The sequence below is a fragment of the Gymnogyps californianus genome, chromosome 1 (genome assembly GCF_018139145.2).
Source record: "Gymnogyps californianus isolate 813 chromosome 1, ASM1813914v2, whole genome shotgun sequence".
NCBI classification, from domain to species: Eukaryota; Metazoa; Chordata; class Aves; order Accipitriformes; family Cathartidae; genus Gymnogyps; species Gymnogyps californianus.
The window spans coordinates 14,493,929-14,515,526 of NC_059471.1; the positions used below are offsets into that span (position 1 = coordinate 14,493,929).

The window sequence follows — 21,598 nt, forward strand, 5'->3', positions numbered from 1 at the left end:
TTCTGCCAAGCTGCTTTCCATCCTGTCAGCCCCGGCCTGTCCTGGTGCCTGGGGTTATTCCTATTCATCCTAAACAGTGCTGGCCTCAGTGTTGACCCCTTGGACATACCACTAGTGACTGGCTGCAGCTGGACTTCTGCTGTGAGCTCAGCAGTTCAGCCAGTTTTCAAGTCCACCCTCACCATCCATTTATTTCGCCTGTACTTCACCAGTTTGTCTATGAGGATGTAGTAGGAAACGTCCTACTGTAGTACGACGTAGTGTCAAAAGCCTGGCTAAAGTTGAGATAAACAATATCCTTTGTTCTTCCATCATCCACTGAGCCATCCATCACATTGTAGAGGGCTATCAAGCTGATCCTGCATGATTTCCCCTTCATTAAATCCATGCTGACTACTTCCAGTCACCTTTCTGTCCTTAATATGTTTGGAAATGCTTTCTAGGATTATTCAGTTCATCACCTTCCCAGGGATCAAGGTGGTGCAGACTGGCCTGTAGTTCCCCACAGGATGAGAGGAAATGGCCTCAAGTTGCTCCAGGGGAGGTTTGGATTGGCTATTAGGAAAAATTTCTTCACCAAAAGGGTTATCAAGCATTGGAAGAGGCTGCCCAGGGAAGTGGTGGAGTCACCATCCCTGGAGGTATTTAGAAGACGTGTAGACATGGTGCTTAGGGACATGGTTTAGTGGTGGACTTGGCAGTGCTACATTAAAGGTTGATGATCTTAAGGTATTTTCCCTAAGGTAAGACTCGATGATCTTAAAGGTATTTTCCAACCTAAGTGATTCTATGATTCTGTATCCTTCTCCTTGCTCTTCTTGAAGACAGGAGTGACATTTGCTTTCTCCCATTCCTCAGAAACTCACCTGATTGCGTCAGCCTTTCCAACATTATGGAGAATGGCCTCACAATGATGGTGGCCAGAACTAGGAGTTAGTCAGCTTTATTCTTTAGAAATCTTTTTATCTACATGTGAGAGTTGACAGAATTATATGATATTCGTTCTAAAATGTAACATATAATCATGTTATATATGCAGATGTTTGTAAAGTTTTGAATTTACGGAGTTTTCTGAAATATAATCATTAAATAAGAAATACGTGACAGCTATTAACTGTAGTCTTACTGTATATACAGAGAAATTATTGTATATGTTCCTAAATAATTTTAATCTGTATCTTGAGACATGTTCTTTGGACTGTTCATACAGTTAAGATGCCAAGCCAAGGTATATCAGCATACTGCCTGTACTAATTTTCTTTTGTTTTGTTTTATAGAATGGCCTTGTCACAAGCTCACCGGAAATGTTCAAGCTAAAATCTTGCATCAGGAGAAAGACAGATTCAATTGACAAACGTTTCTGTTTCGATATTGAAGTATTTGAGAGGTTTGAATTTTTTTCATTGTGTTAACAAATTGAAAATAATTAAAAATAGAAGCATTTGCAACCAATATATAATAACTACTCCTGTAATACGAACATGTATTTCTCAATATGCTTGTATCCAGACAAACTAGGCTTTCAAGACTTAGTACTTACTTGTTCAAACCTGTCTTTCTAACAAAATTCACTACATTGCCTATGTGTTGTCTTAACTACATTATGTTTGCATGCAGATACAAGGTGGATTCTTACAGAAGCTGTAGCACAACTGACTACCCTCTTTTAGGAACAGACCATAAATATTTTTATAAATACTTACTAATAAGCATATTCTGTACCAATCTCTATTCCTTTCAGAAATGTATGATAGCATATCATTTTTCTTTTTTGAAAATTACTTCTACAATTTTTTTTCTCACTTATTCCTGGATATTATAATTATATAAGATAGATGAAAACAGCTTTTCTGTATTTGAAGTATATGTGCACAGTACTTTGTAAAAGTATTTTTTTCAAGCTTGGGAATAAAGAGAAATATTGAATTAATTTTTCCCTTAAAGTATGATAAATAGACTGACTTTTGTAGTCGTTCTCTTTAGAAATATTTTATGACTGTTACTGTAATTCTAAATTCCATTCAGGACTGCTGTATTTACATGATAATTTTGAGGCTACTTTGGTACTTTCAAATATAATACATTATTTTTCTAAAATAGACTGCTGAGTTGAGTTCAGGTTTAAGAAATAAAAATTTGATATGAACAAATGTTGAGACTAATTGGTCTCCTGAAAACTCCTAAGCTTGAATTAACAGGTTGAGTTCAAAATTGGTAGTTGTTTCTTTCTCAGTAGAATTGCATTTGTTAGGCATATCTGTGGCAGTACCATTGTAACGTATTCACAAGTGAGTGTTGTCCCTTCTCTCTCCCTTACTCTACTAGAACGTCCACAGTTCAACAAAACTGCACAGAACAATTAGTTCCATCTGCAGTTCTTCAAGTTCTCATCAAAGAGATAGTTATAGGCACTTTTTACATATTAATTATTCCTTTTGGACATTTTGGTTGCTTACAAATGTGCGTGGCCTATAAGTTAAAGGCATTCTGGAAACTTGACAGAAGATTGAAAGGGGAGTAGAATACAAAGTTACTTGGTCATTATTGTAAAGATCTAACTTTCACAGGCTGATAGAAAGTTCACTTTTCCAATTGATATGGTATTCAGCAGGGAAGTAGTGAATTTTTGTACAAGTCAGCAGAGGAGATAAATAGACAATGAAATACCTAGAAATATTTGGTGGGAGTTCATATACAAGGGCAACATTAATCTCTTCTGAATGTCATGTTGGTAAAACTTGAGTTTCCCCTAAGAAAGAGAAAATATAGTGGCTGTTACTGATGTCAGTAATGACTAAGAATGTGAGCGAGTTCCTATAAATATAAACACAGTACTGGAATACTGAGGATTCAAAAAGACTGTGATAATGATTACAATTGAACTAATTTTAAATTCAGGACACTCAGAAACTTCTGTTCTTTCTGTACATGCTGACCAAGGGACTGTAAGCATAAATGCAATTTTCCAACTGAAATATTAAGCAGGAGTCACAATAGAAAGAAGAAAAAAAAAACCAGTTTCTATTTCTAAGATGGTTTTGAGAGAAAAATTCCTAGGTAAGAATCAGTGGGTAGGTAGCAAGATGGAATATTAAAACAGAAATAAACTTAGATTTTAAGATAATAGAAAAACAACTATACATCTTAATCTGGATTAGCTGTATCTTTTTACACTTGTGATAGTAGATAGCAAACAAAATACTCAGCTTGGCATTTTTATGTATAAGGGCAGGGCTCGCTCCTCCTTGTATGGTTTGGTATATGTGTGTGAACACACTTTCTGATATTTTATATTGTCCAGTTGCTTTCTTGCATGCTTTTTAAATACAAGGTGGCAATGTAGGTCTTTTGGAGGAGGTCGGAAAGGATGGTGGTTTTTTCGTTATTTATTTTTATGGTGGAAGATGAATACCTAGTAAAAACTAGAGTGTCCTTTATTTGTGAACCTACCATAGAAAAATCACAGTTTTGGACAGTCTGCTGAAAGTTTTGAGCAGAGATACACTACACTCGTGTGGGAGCGGGACTTTTTAAAATGGACTGTCTCATGGGCATTCTATGTTGGCAAATCAGTGAATTAATTTCAAAGCATTTCTTAACGAACTCATTTGCCTATGATCGTAAATAGAGACTAATTCTTTGTATTTACACGTCTGTTCATATAATTATTCCAGGAACAAAGATCAAAATTGGTTCCCTTATCCCTTCCCTGGTTCCCATGGCTCTTGTTCTGTCCAATGTCAAAGCTTCACCAACAGAGAGGATATGCCACTTTTTTAATTTCTTTCACAGTGGTTAGAGCACAGCCAGCAGAAAGAACTGTTTTTTTTGAATCCTCTCAAATAAAAAATTCCTGCACCATGACAGTACTCAGCTCAATTGGCTTTACATCTCCAGACTTGAGATATTATCTCAAAGCGCTCTTTTTAGGCAACTGTTTTAGGGTACATTTCTTCTGACCGACTTTGGATGTCTGTTTTGGAATATGATGACTTTTAGATTAAAAGTACCTACTTCTCTTCATTTGCTATGAAAGGAACATAGATAACTAGCTCAGGCATAGACATATTTAGTCAAATCGAGCTGATATATCTCCCCACTGAAAAGTGGGTTGTATGGGATCCCGTTTGCAGGTGTATAACTCATCTTGCAATATGGAGGTGCCTAATACCTATTAGAAGATTGTAGCACTTAGGACTAGGCATCTAAAATTACGTGTTGCAGTACTGAAATTTTCAAAAGCAGACCTGTTTTTAAATCTAGCTCAAAGTGATTGTGTTATGTCAGAAGCTATCAGCTTTCTTTAACTTCTCTCTGTCTTTTATGTATTTACTTCATGTCAATATGCATTTGGATTCTGACTTTGGATACTGTTTGAGAAAAAGAAATTAGTAACTTCAGTGTATGTGTATGTTTTTGACAGACCTGGAATTATTACACTGCAAGCTTTTTCAGAATCCAACCGAAAACTTTGGCTCGAAGCTATGGACGGAAAGGAACCAGTAAGGCTATTTTTTCATTTTCTTTTCTTTTCACAGTTTTATGGCACCCATGTTAAAGAAAGAAGTTAGTATGCATTTCAGATACTCTGTTACAGTACAGACAAATACAGTTCTGTTCTTTGTGAGACACTATCGTAAGTACACGGTGAAGATAGGTACAAAATAGAAAAGCAGAACTATTAGTGAATTTAAGCTTTTATTTATATATTATTATTTTATGTTAGGATATTTAATGTTTAAGTAATATGATAGCATATTGTCTAATAGGATTCACGGTTCAGATAACATTTGTGAAGTGGTAGTTTCTGCACTGGTAAAGACAAACCGTCTTTTGGGTGGCGTCATGGAGTAAACAATTAGCACCGTCTTGAAAGGCACTGCAGAGAGCATAAAAATGTGTTGAAAGCTACTAAGAGACAGGCTTGTCTGAGATTTCTTCCCACTATTAATCTGCTCTTAAAATAGTCACTGAATGAGGGTGATGCCAGACCTGTATCCAAGGGGAAAAAAAAATGGTTGATTGGTTGTATGAGATAGATGAGTGTTTTTACGAGCTGCTTCCTTGACTGAAACAGTACAGAAATTAGATCAGTAGTTGTATTGAAATTTAACCCATTCGGAGTCTGCAAATCTGACTTCTAACACATTTTAGGTGCCTGTCCTACCACGGTGCTGTTAACCTGAGTGAGTGCTGTGGGGGTAAATGTCAAGAGAAGGTGAAAGGCAAGGTTGGCTTTCCCCTAGCAGCAAGCTAATACACAGTATGTTGCAACTACCAACAAATCTGGCAATAAAGAATTTAAAGCACAGACATTGACCTGTTGCATTTTTTTTTTACAGATCTACACACTGCCAGCCATTATTAGCAAGAAAGAAGAAAGTAAGCTCTTTATTTATGTAGAGTTACCAAATATTGCTAGATTTCTGTAATGGCCTGGTTTCTAGATAAGTGTGTGTGAGAGAGAGAAATTAATTATTTTATGTTTTCTTTCTATTGCTATGAAATAACTGTTGGATTACATGATTGGGTTACACAAAAGCACATCCTAAGCTATGTAAACTGTGAGAAAGCCTTCAACTTTTGTGTTACTATCAAGCATAAATTGGAAGAAAATTTGATTGGCTCCAAAGCTACAATATATTTAACAAATCTGTAAAAACTTTCTATCAGTAGTCTCTATACCTAAATGTAGATACATGCCAGTGTGAAATAATATCCCTATATGGAATCATAGAATCATTTAGGTTGGAAAAGACCTTTAAGATCACCAAGTCCAATCATTAACACAGCACTGCCAAGTCCACCACTTAACCATGACCCTAAGTGCCACATCTACACGTCTTTTAAATACCTCCACGGATGGTGACTCAACCACTTCCCTGGGCAGCCTCTTCCAATGCTTGATAACCCTTTTGGTGAAGAAATATTTCCTAATACCCAATCTAAACCTCCCCTGCTGCAACTTGAGACCATTTCCTCTTGTCCTATCAGGTTGCTACTTGGGAGAAGAGACCGACCCCCACCTTGCTACAACCTCCTTTCAGGTGGTTGTAGAGAGCGATAAGGTCTCCCTTGAGCCTCCTTTTCTCCAGGCTAAACAACTCCAGTTTCCTCAGCCGCTCCTCATCAGACTTGTGCTCTAGACCCTTCACCAGCTTCGTTGCCCTTCTTTGGACACACTCCAGCACCTCAATGTCTTTCTTGTAGTGAGGGGCCCAACACTGAACACAGTATTCGAGGTGCGGCCTCACCAGTGCTGAGTACAGGGGGATGATCACTTCCCTAGTCCTGCTGGCCACACTATTTCTGATAGAAGCCAGGATGCTATTGGCCTTCTTGGCCACCTGGGCACACTGCTGGCTCATATTCAGCTGGCTGTCGACCAACACCCCCAGGTCCTTTTCCACTGGGCAGCTTTCCATCACTCTTCCCCAAGCCAGTAGTGTTGCATGGGGTTGTTGTGACCCAAGTGCAGGACCCCGCACTTAGCCTTGTCGAACCTCATACAGCTGGCCTCAGCCCATCGCATCTTTTTGGTTTTAGGTGAATATGCACCTGGTACACATACACTGAGTAATGAAATGAGTGTATTTAAAGATACTATGAGATTTATGTGTATAATTGTATTAACATTATATTAACACATATATGTTATTAACATAATATTATATTAACACAAATACGTAAAAATAATTTAAATGAAGTTCAACAAGGCCAAGTGCAAGGTCCTGAACATGGGTCAGGGCAATCCCAAGCACAAATACAGGCTGGGCGACGAGTGAGTGGATTGAGAGCAGCCCTGCGGAGAAGGACTTGGGAGTGTTGGTTGATGAGAAGCTCGACATTACCCAGCAATGTGTGTTTGCAGCCCAGAAAACCAACCATATCCTGGGCTGCATCAAAAGAGGCATGACCAGCGGGTTGAGAGAGGTGATTCTCCCTCTCTACTCCCCTCTCGTGAGACCCCACCTGGAGTACTGCGTCCAGCTCTGGGGCCCCCGATGTAAGAAGGACATGGACCTGTTGGAGTGAGTCCAGAGGAGGGCCACAAAGATGATCAGAGGGCTGGAGCACCTCTCCTATGAGGACAGGCTGAGAGAGTTGGGCTTGTTCAGCCTGGAGAAGAGAAGGCTCCGGGGAGACCTTATAGCAGCCTTCCAGTACCTAAAGGGGGCCTGCAAGAAAGCTGGAGAGGGACTTTCTACAAGGGCATGTAGTGATAGGACAAGGGGTAATGGCTTTAAACTGACAGAGGGTAGATTTAGATGAGATGTAAGGAAGAAGTTCTTGACTGTGAGGGTGGTGAGGCTCTGGAACAGGTTGCCCAGAGAGGTTGTGGATGCCCCATCCCTGCAAGTGTTGAAGGCCAGGTTGGATGGGGCTTTGAGCAACCTGGTCTAGTGGAAGGTGTCCCTGTCCATGGGAGGGGGGTTGGAACTAGATGATCTTTAAGGTCCCTTCCAACCCAAACCAGTCTGTGATTCTATGGTTCTATATGTGTGGATGTTTGTATCTCAGAGGGGGGGAGGGGAGAGAAAGAGAGAGAGATGTGTCAGATATGTACATACATCTTCATAGGAGGTATATTTGAGACTCTGGAAATCTAAAATTTAAGACACTACGTCTATTTTTTATATGATGGTGTTTATTTTAATGGTGACAAATGCGCTGCTTTAAGATCTTCTTTATTTAGCTAGTTAGAGTAATGAGCATTGAAAATACAAAAATTAGTAAGAAATACATTCACTTGAAATAAGCTCACTAATTAAAGTCAATAACAAAGATTGTTTTCCTATGTTACCATTTTATGAGCAGTTACATGCACGTACAAGGAACAAAGAATGTTATTGTATTAAAACTAACGAATATATTCTGTTCATAATATAGGACCTGAACTCTTAAAAGCATTTTCCTCAGCAGAGGGAAGGGAGTAGAGTAATCTCCTTTTAAAGCAACAAGCTTTCAGCTGTATGTGTAGAGGGGCTACTGATTTCTGAGAAAGACAGTAGAATATTCTGCTCCTAATGATACACTAATGATTAGAAAGTTGGATTTTGAGTGCTAAGGATATATCTACAAGAATACTGTTACAGAATAACTGTCATAATCTCGTGGATAAATGTGTATCAGTCCTTATTTACTAACATATGAATGTGGCTAAACATGGAGATTTTGTGTATTGATAAATTGGAATGACTTTTTTTTCTTCTTTTTATAGTGTTCTTAAATGAAGCAGGTTTCAACTTTGTCAGGAAATGTATTCATGCTGTAGAAACAAGAGGTATGTATTAAATCACAAATTATGTATTAGATTATTGTGAGTATTTTTTCTCAAATGTTACTTTGATTAATTCTGCATGTTTTACAGCTGTGCTTTGGAGTGTGTCCATCATTTGGTTTGTACTTTTCACATTTTATCTGTGTACTTTACACTTAAAACTGTTGCCACAAGTTCCAACAACAGTTCTTAACATATCATTTAAATGTTTTTTTTAAACATTTTCTGTAATTTCATGTTGTTTAGACAGCTTAATACACAGTAGCACACATCTTTAGCCTTTAATTTGCGTGCACCGAATTGTGCTTTCGTGTGGTAAAACTGTAGGGAGCCTCAGCTCCTAACTTTGGTTTCTGGTGTGAAACCTGAAGAACAAAAAGTGGCATGAATACTCTCTGCTGGAACATCTTTTTTGCAGAGCATAACTCCTATCATTTTATTCACTCATTTTATACATGGTTTATCCATTTTTTTAAATGTTTAGAAACTCATTTTTGGTAGTGGGAATGTACAAAAAGAAAATAATAATCACTCTACTGATGAGGTGATATCTTGCAACTCATTAAGTTTTTAATTATCCTCTTCCAAATGAAGAGGTATGGCTGTATTTTCTTCCATAAAAAGAGGTAACCTTTTCCTGTCCACGCACTGAACTGTCAGTATGCAACTCTCTTCTAATCCAAAAGCTGTGTGGTCTCTCTGCGCAGCATTGAGCTCAACATGAATTCAGTTTCTCAGGTTACAATGTTATGTAGCTTTTGAATCACTGCTGACTCAGCTTGCATTTTTTTCTGGGGGGAAAAAAGGGGGCTCAAAACAAAACACTTAGGCTATTTTAAGTGAGATCAGACTTTGGAATGTTGTTTTCAAAGGAAAAGTGGACAATTTTTAAATGGTAAGACCTGAAGTGGAGAGAGGGGAAGACTTTTAAATCCTGCTGATTTTAAAAGGCAGTTAAAAACAATAAAATTATCATCAGTGGAATACTGAAATACTATGTTGTGAATGTCACACTTTAAACATTATTTGTTATTAATATCTGTGCTATTAAAAAAACCCTAACAATTGAAACTTACGGCTAAATTGGGACTTGACTGTCTCTATTTTGCATGGGGATCCATGCATAACAAATTTTCAACTGCAGTGTTGCAACAGTATACAGTATATGTTTTTATTTTGGGTACAATCATTTCTCCTATAAATGTCAATCAAATCTTAATTGGAAGGGATGATGGTCTAAGCAAATATAGACACATAGTAATTCCACTGAAGTCTAGGTAGGATAAACTTGTTGATGTGTAATGTGTTTTAAGACTGCTTTTGGGTCTTATTTTTCACTTTTCCAAGCCATCTCCTTGTTGTTGCTAATATGAGTCATTTCTATGCAAAAGGGTTCTGTTAATGTAAAATTATGGTTAGTGTATAGTATGGTGTGGATTCAGTGGAATGCATTTGTTAATATCCCAGAAGAGAATTCAGTAGGGTAAAGCAGTACTCAAGAATGGAATCGTACAATTTTCCATAAATACATTTAGATGTTTTGAAAACATACACCAAGGATGCATCAGCATATATTGAAATAACCATATTTTCATTATTTTCATTGTGCTTGTTTTCCCAATGTAGGTATTACAATCCTGGGGCTGTACAGAATAGGTGGTGTAAACTCCAAGGTCCAAAAGCTGATGAATACCATATTTTGTAAGTATCTGAAATGAACCTCTGTCAGTGTGCAGTGTGTGTGCTGTGGTCCCTTTTGCCTTAACTGCTGTGCTCAGAAGAGAGTGTCCTAATCTTTACAATTTTGTATGCGCACTTACTGCCACTAAATTGAGTTTGCAGTCTTAAAATGAGTGATCCATCTAACTAGTTTCTTGTGTGCATTAGTATTCAATTTCTGCATGTAATCATTGATAAACAAGAGCAAATTACTGATAAAATGCATTTCTTCTTTTAGCTTTAAAGTTCTATTTATTGGTATCTATTTGGCATATTTCAGAACTGTTCCAAAGCTTAGTTCTGTAACATAGCATAATTCAGTTTAATAGACAGTTGTTCTAGTCTTTCACTTTTCTTGCTAATTTGGCTCTCTGATGCCTGTTTTTGAATGTCTGAGCCAAATACATTAGTAATTCTCTGTTGACTTGGGCTTACTTTACCCTTTGATACAGTGCATATAGTTAATGGTTACAGGTACTAAATATGAGTGCTAAATTCATTTTTATTAATACTTTGGCAGAGATTAAAAGATTCAAATTGATCAGATTCGTAGTTAATGATCAGATTGGTAGTTAATCTGGCTAATAAGTAATCACATGAGCTAAATGACTAACCTATTAGCTTCTGTTTTGCTGCTTTTCTAGTTAGTGTTAGTCAAACTATAACACAATCATAATTCAAATTTCTACCAGCCCCTAAATCTCCTCCTGATATGGATATTGATATGGAACTTTGGGACAATAAAACAATAACAAGTGGACTAAAAAACTACCTCAGGTAAGTTTGGTGCTACACAAATCTCAGTATTCATTTTCTGGCCCATTAATCTTTTGCTTATTAATAATATAGTATTACATTTCTTGTATCCATTAGCGTGGTAATAATGGAGTATATCATTATGTTGCCTAATATCCCTGTGATTATGTGTAATAATAAATCTAAAATTTGTCACATGCTTTCTGCCTTATTAAGATAGTCATGCCTTATGTAGCCCTAAATTGGGCAGAATTTAATTAATTGCATGTTTTTATTTAAATTTTTTTACATTAACCACAAAGCATGTTGTGCTCACTCTTTCTTTTCTGAATCTCTTAAGCTGTGTACCATGAGGTTTCATGGCATCATTGTTCGAGCAGAATAAAAATCTCTGCAAAAGTACAGGTTTTTATCCTATGCTGTTGATGTCTTCACAAACACAATATCCCTCTCACACTATGATTTTCTCTTAAAATTTTTGCTAATAAGAGACCGAATTTTCATGAATTATGGTACTTCCGAGATAACTCTTTTTTGGGTCTCAATATATAACATTCAAAAGAAACATAATAAAAAGCATCAAATCCAGATGATGGGTGTTTGCCTTCTAAAAATCTAGATTTCCTAAACCAGTGTCCTGGTTTCAGCTAGGACAGAGTTAATTTTCTTCCTAGTAGCTGCTATAGTGCTGTGTTTTGGATTTAGTAGGAAAATAACATTGATAACACACTGATGTTTTTAGTTGTTGCTAAGTAGTGTTTATACTAAGTCAAGGATTTTTCAGCTTCTCGTGCCCAGCCAGCAAGAAGGCTGGAGGGGGCACAAGAAGCTGGGAGGGGACACCGGCAGGACAGCTGACCCAAAGTGGCCAAAGAGCTATTCCATACCATATGACATCATGCCCAGTATATAAACTGGGGCAGCTGGCTGGGAGGGGCAGATCGCGGCTCTGGAACTAACTGGGCATCGGTCAACAAGTGGTGAGCAATTGCATTGTGCACCACTTGCTTTGTATAGTTTAATTCTTTTAGTATTACTATTGTCACATTATTATTATCATTATCATTGTTTTTCATTCCTTTCTGTCCTATTAAACTGTCTTTATCTCAACTCACGAGGTTTTTTTTTTCCTGATTCTCTCCCCCATCCCAGGGGTGGGGGGGGAGTGAGCGAGCGGCTGCGTGGTGCTTAGCTGCCGGCTGGGGTTAAACCACGACAACCAGTCACCTAACAAAGGGCAGCATCAGAAATTCCTATTCACTCTGGAAAATATGGCTAGGATTTATAGTGGAATGCTCATGTATACTTCATTGAAAAGACTGGCTTTGGTTGAAGAAATTTATAAAACATCTTCAGAAGCACAAAGTTGTAGACACTGTGTTTGTGAAATCAGAACGTGAGCTAGCAGTAGCTGTGTGTTTGTGTCTAGAAGGCAATTCACAGTCTGCCTTTCAGAGGATGGCTCTTCTAGGATCTCTCAGATCAGAATTTCAGTCCCAAATTTCATCATGTTTTTGCCTTTCATGGGCAAAAGATTGCTTCTGCAGCCCACTGTACCATATTCTGCAGCTGTATTTATTCCTGTTCTACAGTATGGAAGTCAGAAGACAGTCTCTGTGCTGAAGTCAGTGCCGGTAATGTTTCCCTTATTAACTTACATGGTGACACCAGATTCAACTCAAAGAGATTTTCAGACTATGTACATGACTGAGTTGTATGCTACTTGTAATCAGTCATCACTGAATTGGGTTTCCTAGGACATATCAATATACATTGTGCAGATGTTGAGGGCTATCATAATCACACCCATAAAACTTAGAAAGACTTTGAGTAATGCTTTTTCTCAAATTTCCTTTTAATATTTTTTTACAACCAGGTGTCTTTCAGAACCACTGATGACTTTCAAGCTGCACAAAGATTTCATTGTTGCTGTTAGTAAGTAAAGTAATAAATACACTTTCAAGAAAGTAATATTGTTTCTAACCCTTAATCTCCTCAGTTACTATCCTTACTTTTCTCCTTGGTCTATTATTCAGTGATCCAGCCATGGATCCGAGTTCTTCCAGGTCACTGTATGTGACAGCACAGTGCCACATGAGAGCCCTCAAAACAGAGAAGTCACAATAGATGAAGCTGTTCAGTGGTTTGTTCTGATCTTTTTAGAGGTTCTGTGTGACTGCCTTCTGCATGAAATTTTGAACCTTGATTTATGTGTGTGTTTGTTTTCTGTGGGCTGATAATTCATTTATAGCATTCATCACTCTCATCCAAGGACCTTTATTTTCCCAGCTTGTCTTGAGAAATTGGAGGGGGTGATAATTATCTCCTTTTCACAAATGGAGTAATTAGATACAGAGATAGGAAGATTGTTTTTTCTAACAACTCCAGTTTAGAATTTGAAGTTATTTCCCCATTTCCTCTTGCCTTGATAAGAATAAGACACTCAAGAATTTTAGATATTTTAAATATCAAGGAGTAAAATCTTGGATTTCACTGAAGTGGCACGTCGGGTCAACATTGCCACTAATTTTGTTGGTTCCAGTATCGACGGTAACTGCTTTTGGCGAGTTACTTGAAGTACAGATTTCAAAATGTTGTAATAAATATAATCAAATTGTCCTCATCATTTTGAAGGCTAATTTGTTTGGCTCCTTGTGATGCGTGTGTGTATTAGTGTACAGTCATTGGTGTCATTTGTAGTCGCATCTTAGCACATGTTCTAATTTATCAATAGTATTTGTTTTCTGTTTAATAGAGTCAGATGATCAGAACTACAGAGTTGAGGCAGTGCATGCGCTTGTGCATAAGTTACCAGAGAAGAACAGAGAGATGCTGGACATCCTTATCAAGCACTTGGTCAAGTAATTCTTTTTGATTTTTCTCTTTGGTGTTATTGTAAGATGTGATTATTTCTGCTTTGAATTTGTCAGTCTTGCTTAATCCATTCTTTGTGTTGAACAATGCCACTTGAAATTACATTTCATTTCTAAAATGCTGTTCTCAGTGTAGCTGAAGAATACTCACTGTAGAAACAAAATGAAAAATAACGCCATAAAGAGTCACCAAGATGACCAACTATGTTTATAAAATAAACCCACTCACTGTTTTCATTCACGTTCCTACTTACTACAGGAATGGTCACTAATTAAATTTAAGAAACATCTGAAACTATGCTAAGGTTGATAGAAAATGCTGTTTTGAATCTGACTGAAGGTCCCACACTGTTTCAGAAATGGAGAGTAGACTAATATGACAATAATTGTCCTTCATGTTTGATCTTATTTTTCTCTCTAACTCTGAAGTGCAGTATTATTTGAAAACACTAATTTGAAGTATTGTTATTTATATTTTTGATATCTATATAAATATCCAAACCCACTTTTGAATCTCCCTTGTTTCATCAGCTTCTCTGAGTATTAATTAAATGTCAGATGGAAAAGATTTTGCATTTCTTTGAACTGATGACCTTTTGTCTTCACTGAATTACACTTAGCCCGTGCTGTGAGACAAAAAAAGACAAGTTTATTCTCTTATGTCTCTCTGTATCACTAGCTATGTTTACATACCATTATTACATTATAATTTGTCCTGTTTCTGCATCAAACATTATTCATGCAAGTTTTAGTAAATCTTTTGTCAGTTTTCACTGGTATTGGCTGAATACTTTTTAATATGTATTATTCTTTCTGATTTAGTATGCTGTATACTTTTTAGTACATTTATCAATGATCTGGGAATGTGAATACTGGAACAGCAGTTGTTCAGATAAGGCCCACATGACTGAGATATGTAGAAGACATGAGTCCATATTGTTTTCATTCCATTCATTACGTCCCAGCTATTACGCTTTTTTGATCACAGCTTGAGCCACAGCCTGCAGTAAGCTGTCTACAGTGGAGCCTAATGCAGTTTTGCTTCCTCTTATAGACGTGAGAACTTTGAAAATTTCTTTGATAGGAAATTATTTAGCCCTAATAACTTATTTTTAGTCCTTTATGTCATTAGCCCCTGGAGAACTAACATGATAGCAAGCTGCTGTGAATGCTTCCATTGCAAAAACTGATTAGGCAGACCTTGCATCTCATTATACATGGGGTAACCCAGAGAACCAGATGAAACCAGGTTTCATAAGTTTCCTTACTCACGGAGTTGTTTGATTAGCTAAAAAATATAGTACCTACTGCTTTCTAACCCTCTAAAAAGTTAAAATATTTAATGAGTGATTAATGATTTTGTAAAAGCTGCTAGTCTGGAGGCCCCAAAATTAGAAATATATATGCATAGGAACTGACTTATTTGTAGGCAGAATTAGTTATAGGCAGGCATTCTTTCTTGACCTCTTTTCTTGGCCTCTTTATTCTCAATGTGACCTCAGATGCATTTCTAAAGAAAAGTATGCCTGCAGTATTCCCTTCTTTAATTGTTCTCTTTAACTCTTGCCTATCTCATCTTTCATGTGATTCGCATTTCCAATAAATGTAATCTTACGGTTTTGTACTGAAAACTTTCAGTTCTCTTCTTTCCAACGTTCAATTCACCCCTTCTAATTTCTCATATAATTTGCCAGCTGTTGTTTATGCTAGCAATTCTAATGAGACTGAATTCAAAATCAGTCTCTTGGGTGTATTAGTTGTCTTCCTTCCTCATCTTTTTCCTACCACTGTGTGGAGATTTTTCAAGGAACAAATGGCAGATAAAGTTCCTAATTTTATGAAAATGGGAAAATATTAAAAAAACCCTAACCTCCTGTTTCTTCATTCTTTTGTTTAAAATCCAATTTCAAAATGTACATCCTTTCCCTATATTTCCTTTAGCTGTTCAGTTCCTTTATGTATGCTTTTGTGTCTAGGTAAAAATACTATACCTTTAACTATGGGTTATAAAATAAGGATAATATTATTTTTTTCTTGGTTTAGGTCTTAAGGTCTTTACGTCTCTGCCTACCTTGACTTTTGTGTCACTGTGCAAAATTAAATATGATCTAGATGTTGTGGGATGTAGATCATACTAAAAACAAACAAACAAACAAACCCAGCAAATCCTGAAAAGCACCCTGCAGAGACGTGATACTGCATGAGTATATAGTCAGTCAGCAGCTAGGCAAACACAGGAAGTTTGGTGTTATTTTCACATAGGTAACTCATTTTTTGTTTTTAAACCTTCCTAGTCAAATTACCTGTATACTTTAAAGAATAAATTGTTCTTTTATATGATTTAATAACACCATCCTTTTCTAAGGTAGGTAGTCGGGAGTCTGCCATCTGGCAGTATCAAAAATTTACTGGTGATATATCAAAGAAAGAGATTTTGAGGAGAAAGCAACTGCACCTTAATGAATGCTTGACAGCTACCTGAAATGCATGATTACCTTGGTCTGTATCTATTCAGTAGCCCAGCAACAGTAGGTCTAGGTCAGGGGAAATTGGCTATCAAAATGATCCATTTGCAGGCCTGGGTTTTTTCTCTTTTGCAAGAAATTGAGCCTTTGAAATGCTTTGTAGAAAGTCCTTCCTGGTTACAATGTTATTAAATTCACCATTCCTTTTATTAACCAAGCTACCAAATTTGTAACCAAGGAAACCCAAACACAGGACAAACACTACTTTCTCTCTTACGCCATAAGACTATAATGTTTGTATAAGAGACCTTAATAGTTACTGTGCGGCACAAAGCAGAGTAACATTGCAAGGGGTTATTTTTTTTAGGTTTTTCTAACAAACCTAGAGCTGAGTAATTCAAAATTCCATTTTCATTAAAATAGTAGTGGACTTCCCAAACACCCCTTAGCCACCTAAGCCAAACATAAGATCTGTTACAGAGAAATAGATTAAGATAATTGGCTAAAAATGTGCTTTAACAAGGTAGTCATTTTCATGATATGGCTTCCAAATAACAATCTCTGCCAGTGTGTCTGTCTGAAGTAAAATTTTGGAAAGTTTTTTTCACATAACTTAATGAAGCAACATAGGAAACATATAAGAAGATAGGCATTTATTTTCCTGCAGTTTATAATCACATTGTCTCCAATAGAAACCCCTTTCCCATATTTCTCCTGCTTCTTGATGTAAATGGGGTGCTAAAACGTTCTTGTTCCAAATATGAGGGGAGTATTACTTCATTATAGAAGTAATTGTACAGTCTATCTCACCTCTATACCAAGATAATTCTACTGTTCTACTCATTCTGTATATCATTAGTACCTACTCAACAGTGAGACTGAGAGACAGGTAATGTGTGAGTCCAGACATGGGTTTGATCCTGATCCTAACAAAATCCCTCAGTAGCCTTGGGAAAATCTCAGTCTTTTTGGCACTGCCTTTCTAATCTTTGTAAGGGGATAGTATTTGTGTTATTTGCTACCAAACTCTGACATCAGATAGGTCATTTTGCTAATGTTTGTATAACATTTTAAGAACAAATCAAGCTATCTGAGAATATTATTGGAAGGAAAATGTAGCAGATGTCTCCATAAACCTGATTAATGAAGGCTGTCAGAGAAAACCAGAAGACAAAGTTTGCTCCTACCTGCTAGTCTTCCAGTATTTTATAGATTTTACTGTTTCTTAATTTTAAAAGGTACAAGAGTTATTTTAATTATGTAGGAAATGGCTAAAAATGCTCAGCTTGACAATGGTAGCAGATAGCAGTGAGAAGGAAGAGGAAAATGTGAACAAGTGCCTCAATAACTGATTCTATTTGGTAGCAGATTCAGCAAAATTAAGCATTAAGGCAATTATAAAATCTTTACTTGGCATGGTATTTCTCAGACATGAGGCAATAGGGCAGCTGTGACTGGGGAATCACTGGCAGTTATTTTGAAGGATTTATGATGATACAGTTTTTATTTGGCAAATCTTATTCGTAAGAAGAGAAAAGGGACATTGAGGATTACTGATTGATGGTTTTCATTTTACTATCTGATAAACTGTTGGAAAAACTAAGTTTCTGAATTCTACATTAACAAGAAAAATGACAGAAAAGGTACAGCAAGCGATAACAAAATATACAGAAGTAAAAGGTTAATATATTTTAAAGCCAGAAGATGTCATTATGATCATCTAGTGTTATCTATACCACAGAACCAATGATTTCACTGACCTCATTGATCCCATGTTTTCAACATATTAATAAAGAGACCCTATTGCAATTTAAGTGTTTTCAATACCTTAGCTTTCATGTAAAGGAAAGAATCTTAGTTATATGGTTGACCTCCATTATCACATAGTATTTTCAGTCAATCCAACATCAAGTATTTAAGTTCCTGTGTAATCATTGGAGAGAGATAGGTGCCTGCCCTAAGACTCCTAACCTTTAGATGGTCTGGATCTCTCTGTGGAGACTTTCAAAGGGAGTTGCTTTTCTCTGTCAGTTATGTCAGGAACTTAAATACTTACTCTAGGAAGACATGCTCATTATCCATTAAGTTACTGCAGGATGGGAGCCTTAATGGAAATATAATAGTTGTACTACACTGTATTTTGACTCTAGTAAAAGTTAAAGTTTTAAAAATGTTTTTAAAGGGAAGGCATGAACTTGGGACCTTGTTAAAGAAGTAGCCTTAACAGGTTTTTGCCTGTTGGAATTGTAGTTTAGCACAACAATTTAATTGCATATTGTTTGTGTTCATTTAAAGGGTATCATTACACAGTCAGCAAAATCTAATGACTGTATCCAACCTTGGTGTTATCTTTGGACCAACTCTGATGAGAGCCCAAGAAGAAACCGTGGCTGCTATGATGAACATTAAGTTTCAGAATATCGTCGTTGAAATTCTGATAGAGCATTATGAAAAGGTAGAAAGACATTATCTGACTATTTTGTGATGAAGTGGAACTAAGATCTCATTTTCATTACCATCATTAAGTTCTTAAGAATAAGAAGTCCAGCATTTGTAGAAGGTCATTGATAGAAAGAATACCTTCTTCCCACCCCATGTTATGGATCTGTATTCCTAGCAAGTCTTTTGTGGCTGTGCAAGGTACAGATCCAAGGCATAATCTCCCATGCTTTGAAGGAGTTGCTCTGAATCTTCAGTTGCTTTCTGAAGATTGCTGGGTCCTTCTTATATCTAGAAACAGAAGGAGAAGGTCATAACTTTGTTCCCAGCTCCTCCATCTCTCTCCTGCTAGCAGTGTATGAAGGTTCACTCTGGGTGAATGCATGGATTCTCCTCTGAGTGCATCAGGTCAGAGTCTTTCTGACCATTGCTGTCCTTTGGGGCTACACCAGCTGCACAGTGGAGATCTAGTCCCTCCTAACGTCATGAAACCCCAACCATCCTTTCAGTTTCTCTTTTCATGAGCAACATCAATGTGGATCCCCAGCAGAATCTCCCACTTCTGTGCAGTGTGTCATTTTTCATTTGTGTAGATACTAGATGAAAAGTAAAAAAGCAAAAGGAAAAAATAATGTATCTTAGATGAGGTTTTATTCCTGGTTACAGGTTTCAAGCCCTTCATGTCTTTGTGATTTAAAAGTTCTTGAAGACTCTGGAACATAAAAACTTCTCTAGGTACTTCTTTTGCTTTGAAGAAAGGCATGTCTGCGACTGCCTGGTTTATTTTGTTTTCCCCAAAGAGACCAGTGACAGCAAAGGTCCATCTCAAACTCTTTCCTGGAACATTGAATAAGAACTGTTTCAGGGCTTGAGAAGGAAAATCCATGAAATGGTAAACACTTACCTGCAATGGTAGTGATTGAAAGTATCAGCTTCACTGAAAAGCCTCCTCAGATTTTATTTTATTTTAAACTATTTGATTTCAGAACTCAGCAGAACAGTCAAGACCTCCTTTACTTGGTCATCAAAAGAAATTTTATTTGGGGGATCTTTTGTTGATATGTATCACATTCTCTGATGACTAATAAAACAAAGTGAAAAAACTTGGGGTTTCTTCCAGTTCATGTTACTCAGCTAAGGGGCAGTTCCCAATCAATACCAGGTTCCCCTGCACTGGTTGGTCAGTAAGTACTGACAGTACTGCTTGGTATCATCAGTTATATTTCATAGGGACTCCTTAAAATTGGTGTGATACTGATAACCTCCTTGGCTGTAACTCCAAAACATATATATTACATATTTCCAACACTGAATTTCCCCTCCAGAAAATTACAAGCTCATTCAATACAAAGACCATGGCTGCACAACCAAAATCACCCTTGCTCTATTTCTCTGTCTACAGACATGTTTTTGTATTGATGTGCTACTCACTGATGCCTAACACAGTATTAATGTACTTCAAGAGCATCTCAAGACATCCATTAAAGTATTTTCTACCATGGAAGTATATTTTCTTTCTTCCGCTTTTGTGAATGGCATGGAGGTATCTTTTCATTGTTCACTTCATCCTCTTCTGGGAGTGCCCTATTGATAGAGGGTCCAGAAATCCTTGCAGAGACATATTTTGGCGTTGCATGATATTTAACCTACAACACTTGGCCCTATGGAGATTGGACACTTCTGATTCCTTCAGTAGCTTATTCAGACAATCTTTCTCTGTAAAACCTCTTCTCCATTCCACAGAACTAATTCCACTTCCTTCCACAGAAGTAGAGTTTACAGTCTACGCTAGGAGGAATAAGTGAGAAAGAAGATCTGGAATTAAAACCTGCAAATCTTTTGGTTATATTTTTTGCTTTGGTCATCCTCCAAGGCAATTATCATTTTTACTACAAGTATCCAAGAAGGTTTTTAGGGTCTTGAAAGGTCTTGAAAAGACCTCTACTGCATGTGTCAGGTGATACAAATGAAAGTCAACCAAATTACTGGACCTTCTGCATTGTCCTTGCTGTCAGGCTTGCCAAACTTTCAGCAAAGAGTTCTTTAAAACCTCATGTGTACCTGTGTCAGATCGCAGTAGACAGATATCCGTAAAAATCTGAGTTTTTTCTGCAGCAATGAAGTGCAAAATTGACCAGTGGTAGCAGTGGTATGGAAAAGATAAAAAACAGGAGATATTCCAAACATAAAGATGTTCCTCATCAAACTTGACTTGTTTGGCAAAAAAAAGTGGTTTTCTGAAATACAAACTGGATTGTAGTAAGTTACAACTATGGCACATTTCTGTGACATACAAAAGCTTTCACAGGAACACAGAGAAAAAATTCAATCTTTTCATAATATTTTAAAAAATGTATTACTTCTTGAGCAGGAGTTAGTAGTGAGCACCTATTGTATGTTTTACAATTTAGACTGTTAAGCACTTCTTAACAAGGGCTAGAAAATAAAACTATTTAAACAAATATTTTTATATAATTAGTATAAATTTTAAGTACAGCTCACTATTGTGTTTCTTGGAGTGTAAAATGAGATCAGAGCAAAGCTTATATTCTGTGAATTTACTCTTTTGTAATGTGTGAGACTATTACAGGATTAATTTCAGGCGGAGTGGTGAGGAAAACAAATGGATTAATAATGGAAGTGTAAGACTACTTCTATTGTTTATGTCATTTTTTTCCCTTTTTTTTTAATCATGCAGATATTTCACACTGCACCAGACCCCAATATTCCTCTTCCCCAACCTCAGTCCCGATCAGGTTCAAGAAGGACAAGAGCAATTTGTCTCTCCACAGGTTCACGTAAACCCAAAGGAAGATACACACCATGTCTAGCAGATCCTGACAGTAAGTTTATCCTTGTTGACTGGTTATCTTCCTTTTTATGTCTTGTCTTTTAATTTTCCTGAATAATATCCAATAGGTATTGTATTCCAGTAATTATAAGCATAACAGATGGGGTTTCATCAGCTTTTTAACCTCTGTGCATCACAGCCACACTGTTGAATGACTGCATTCCTTGCTTCTCTCAGATGAGGAGGGTTGTTTGTTTTTAGGCAAGTCTTGTAT

At 36.8% G+C, this 21,598-nt stretch overlaps 1 protein-coding gene across 1 annotated transcript in view; it reads left to right on the forward strand.

Moving 5' to 3' along the window:
* The window catches only part of ARHGAP42 (Rho GTPase activating protein 42), a 167,770-nt gene that overhangs the window by 131,492 nt on the left and 14,680 nt on the right, over positions 1-21,598 (forward strand). The window contains exons 10-19 of the mRNA XM_050897048.1: positions 1,278-1,387; positions 4,424-4,502; positions 5,343-5,382; positions 8,222-8,284; positions 9,908-9,982; positions 10,693-10,777; positions 12,633-12,691; positions 13,512-13,617; positions 18,390-18,549; positions 21,232-21,376. Coding sequence (XP_050753005.1) covers positions 1,278-1,387; positions 4,424-4,502; positions 5,343-5,382; positions 8,222-8,284; positions 9,908-9,982; positions 10,693-10,777; positions 12,633-12,691; positions 13,512-13,617; positions 18,390-18,549; positions 21,232-21,376 — 922 coding nt within the window. The remainder of the gene's footprint in view (positions 1-1,277; positions 1,388-4,423; positions 4,503-5,342; positions 5,383-8,221; positions 8,285-9,907; positions 9,983-10,692; positions 10,778-12,632; positions 12,692-13,511; positions 13,618-18,389; positions 18,550-21,231; positions 21,377-21,598) is intronic.